Source organism: Corvus brachyrhynchos, unplaced genomic scaffold (assembly GCF_000691975.1).
Source record: "Corvus brachyrhynchos isolate BGI_N302 unplaced genomic scaffold, ASM69197v1 scaffold130, whole genome shotgun sequence".
Classification (NCBI taxonomy): Eukaryota; Metazoa; Chordata; class Aves; order Passeriformes; family Corvidae; genus Corvus; species Corvus brachyrhynchos.
The window spans coordinates 1,399,968-1,403,564 of record NW_008236193.1 but is presented as its reverse complement, the minus strand read 5'-3'; the positions used below and the strand labels follow the sequence as shown (position 1 = coordinate 1,403,564).

The 3,597-nt window shown below is 44.3% G+C and overlaps 1 protein-coding gene across 1 annotated transcript in view; it reads right to left on the bottom strand.

Moving 5' to 3' along the window:
* Window positions 1-1,478: 1,478 nt before the first annotated feature.
* The window catches only part of RAB11B (RAB11B, member RAS oncogene family), a 24,862-nt gene continuing 22,743 nt past the window's right edge, over window positions 1,479-3,597 (bottom strand). Inside the window, exon 5 of the mRNA XM_008639253.2 lies at window positions 1,479-3,296. Within this exon, the coding sequence (XP_008637475.2) occupies window positions 3,151-3,296 (146 nt within the window). The 3' untranslated portion in view covers window positions 1,479-3,150. The remainder of the gene's footprint in view (window positions 3,297-3,597) is intronic.

Here is a 3,597-nt window from a genome sequence, read left to right as displayed (position 1 = left end):
GACAGTAATACTGAGAGACACACAGCCAGCAAAGCCGTGGGATGAAGCAGTCCAGTTGAGGTTACATGTAGTCTGTAATTTCCACATCAGGAAAGCAAGCTTAAGGAGTCTGGGTTACTGGAGAGCTTCTCTGAATGTCAGACAGCTCTTCAGCATTTCCAGCTTCCTCAGGATTTCTCCAAGTCTTCCCCTCAGCAATTCCAGCACAATAGTGGGCTGGGTTGTGGATGCAGTTTGTAAGGAGTGCACAATGCTTCATCAGGACACCAGGAACCCCAAACCAGAAGCATTTTCCTTGGTCTGCGCACAGGAAGATGGCTTAATCTGGCAGAACTGGTCCCTGTCCTTTTTCTGTTGTCACAAAGAGCCCTGTGCTTAGTCTGGGCAGGAGCACCTCAGACCCACAGAAGGGCTGTGGCTCCGCCTGAGGAAGAGCTTAGTCTGGGCAGGAGCACCTCAGACCCACAGATCCCTCGTCTCATACTGAGGGATCACGGCAGATAAACCCCCCTCAGTTCCCAGTGCTCAAAGGAGCTACATGGGTGCACATGTGCACACATGCAACTCCCACATCCTGGGTGCCCCCAGCAAAGGGCAGGAGGCCTTTCCCTGTCACACAACAGATCTCAAACACAATAGAATGGTCCAAGGTCCACCAGCGCTGAGAGGGCTTTGGACAATGGAGTTGTTCAAGAGCTCTTCAACACCCATAAATTTAACAGCAGTTAAGCCCTAGACACTGACCTTTCACTGGGACTCTGAGGCAAAGTTTAGAGCCTTCCAGAAAGTCAAAGACTAAAGAAAATCTCTTAAGAGACAAGCAAGTGACTAAACTGCTTCTTGGCTTCTTACACCAGGCCAGACTGATTCTAGAAACTTCATGTTAAGAACAGGACTTGCAGAGTAAGCATGTTAATACATCACCCTGAACTAATGAGTCCTCTTAACAGTACAATTCCTCCTCATGCTATCCAACTGATTTCTTTATATAAAGTTTGTTCAAAAATTAAGGAGCCCAGCTCCACTAGTGTCCACTTGTTCTCAAATGAAATATTTTCAATATTTCAAAACTTTCCATTCTCTCACTGCCAGCTGTCTAAACACTGACCGCATGTTACTGTCTAAACACTGACTGCATGTTACATTCTGGTCTTGGACCACCAAAAAGGAGACATCCCAGTTCCCACCTTCTCTCAAGAGAATGCTAGTGAAGTAAATACCAAGTGTTGAAAGTGCTTCCTGAACTGGAACACCCTTAGGACAGAGCCCTGTGATGCCTGAAGAGGAATTCATACCCTCATTCAATGGCATCAGCCTGCAAGCATGCACCCATTCACCTTGAATATATCCTCTAAACAAAGCTGAAGAGTGGAAGTGCCAGGCACCGCGTGCATCCTGCGCTGTGAGCTGGAGCCCTCTCAGTGCATACAGTACAAAATTAAAGGCATTGGTCTGGAAATCTTATAAAAGAAAAGCCATCAGAGTTAACTGCCCTTAATTTTATTACGTAACCAGACAGAACAGTTGAGACTGGAATGTCAGATTTCCCCTTCAAACACAATTCACAGTTTCATATTTGCTTTGTATCAGTAAAGAAAAATCAACTCATTAATATGCAGCTGGGATTCATCCAGTGAGGTACAGGCTCAGAATACAGAGCAAAAACTCACTGCAAATGGCTCCACAAGCCTTCAGGGAGCAGCAGATGGTCTCCAGCTCTTCCTTTAGACCGTTTCACCCAGTATTGGCCATCAGAACATTCAGTGGATACCCGAGGGGATACAAGTGTGCAAGAGCTAGTGAGTGATGAAAAGCCATCAGAGATTTGCACAAGCAACCAAGAGACTGACTACACAAAGTTGTGGTAACATTCTTCGCATTCAGCACAACAAAGAATTAGAGTAGTTAGCCCTGCTGATCACAAATCTGTTACATCAGTGAAGTACAATCATTTAAGAATTACAGTCTGCAGTTCAGTAAAACGGTAAGAGGAAAACAATGTTAGTAGTTATTATGTGGAATCCTAATATTATGCATTTTAGTAGAGGTCAATAGTGAAAGATCATGAAGAGAAAGTTCCAGATGCTATGGATCTGCAGAAGTTTTACAAAATGTATAAAGTATTGTGTTTCTCTACAACAACCAAAACCCTTACAAGTGCAAGTATATATGTGACATGAAAATATTGCTTCACTCACTCAGACAGGGGCAGGAGAGATCTAGAGAAAAAGCAGCATGCAAAAAAAACCCAACCCTGGAACTAGAGCAGATCCTGCTTTCAGACACTGACCTACAGTACAAAAGAAGCCTACTTGTACAGGTTGCAAAAGGTTTCTGAAATCAATACGCTGGCACTTACTGTACAATAATGTTAACTGATTAACATAAGCTATGAATAAATATTAAGCCACTTCATAAAGCCTGCACAGGCATTCATGGTGGCAGAAAAAGCAATGCAGACATATTTCATTGTTCCCAAATAAAACAAGAACAGAGAAAGATTTCCCAAGCAGGAAACAGTAAACTACACAGCCAGACTAACTGTATTAGGGGTAATTACAGAATAAGTAATGTTATTTTCAACAGCTTTCTTATGTGTGTGCAGCCACTAAAATCCTCGCTGTGAGACTTCATCAGGACAGAAAACAGAGCATTTGGCAGGATAGCTAGTTTAATTTCTCCCCCATGTTTACAGAAACACAAGAAAAAGAGATATCTGACTATGGGAGGAAAAAACCTTGTCACCTAAATGTAGTTATTTCTTCAACTGGTAGAGTCAAGTCCCATTGTTCCCCTCCCAGAAAACAAAAACAACAACAAAAGCAAACTAAAAAAAAACCTAACAAAACCAAAACAAACCCATTTGAGAAGAGTGTTTCATGGGATAATATCCAGCAGCAGATGTTCCAACACAAACATGTCTATCAGATCAGTGACTACATTTCAAGCCCAGAAGTCACCACATGGAAGGGGTTTCAGAGGCAGGGGGATGTTAGCCCTACAATTAAAGCTCTAATATGAGAGGGGAGATTTGGGAATGGAGTAAAGGAGGGGGGAGGGAGTCACTGAATCACAGGAGATAGGAAGTGCACACAAGTTTCTAAATGAAGCACAGACGAAGTGGAGGGCACAAGAGTCATCTAGAGAAGGTCACAGGTTCTGACAGCACTGGAGTTTGTTGGATTTCTGTCCATCGGTGGTTGGTGGGACGCTGATGTCGACGACGTTGTTGCCAGGAGACTCATCGTGCGCAGACCGGTCGGCGATTTGCTTCTGCGACACGATGCGGTAGATCTCTGCAAGGAGAGCACACGGGTCAGAGCCCCGGGGGCACGGCCTCCCACGGGGCACAGCGCCGAGCAAACTGCCCAAGAACATGCCAGAACCCAGGAGTGAGAAGATTTAACTTGAGGGCTCTGAAAGGGAATCTAGGCTAAGCAGATGTGGCATGTAACATCTGGCTGGCGTTCCAGTTCCGGAATGAATACGCCAGCTCTGTCTGGAAAAGTTATTAAGACAAGAGTCCTCACTGTTGTTCTGCAACAGCACTTCCTATCCCATTCTTTTTCAATGACTCCACGAAAATGGGGATTATTA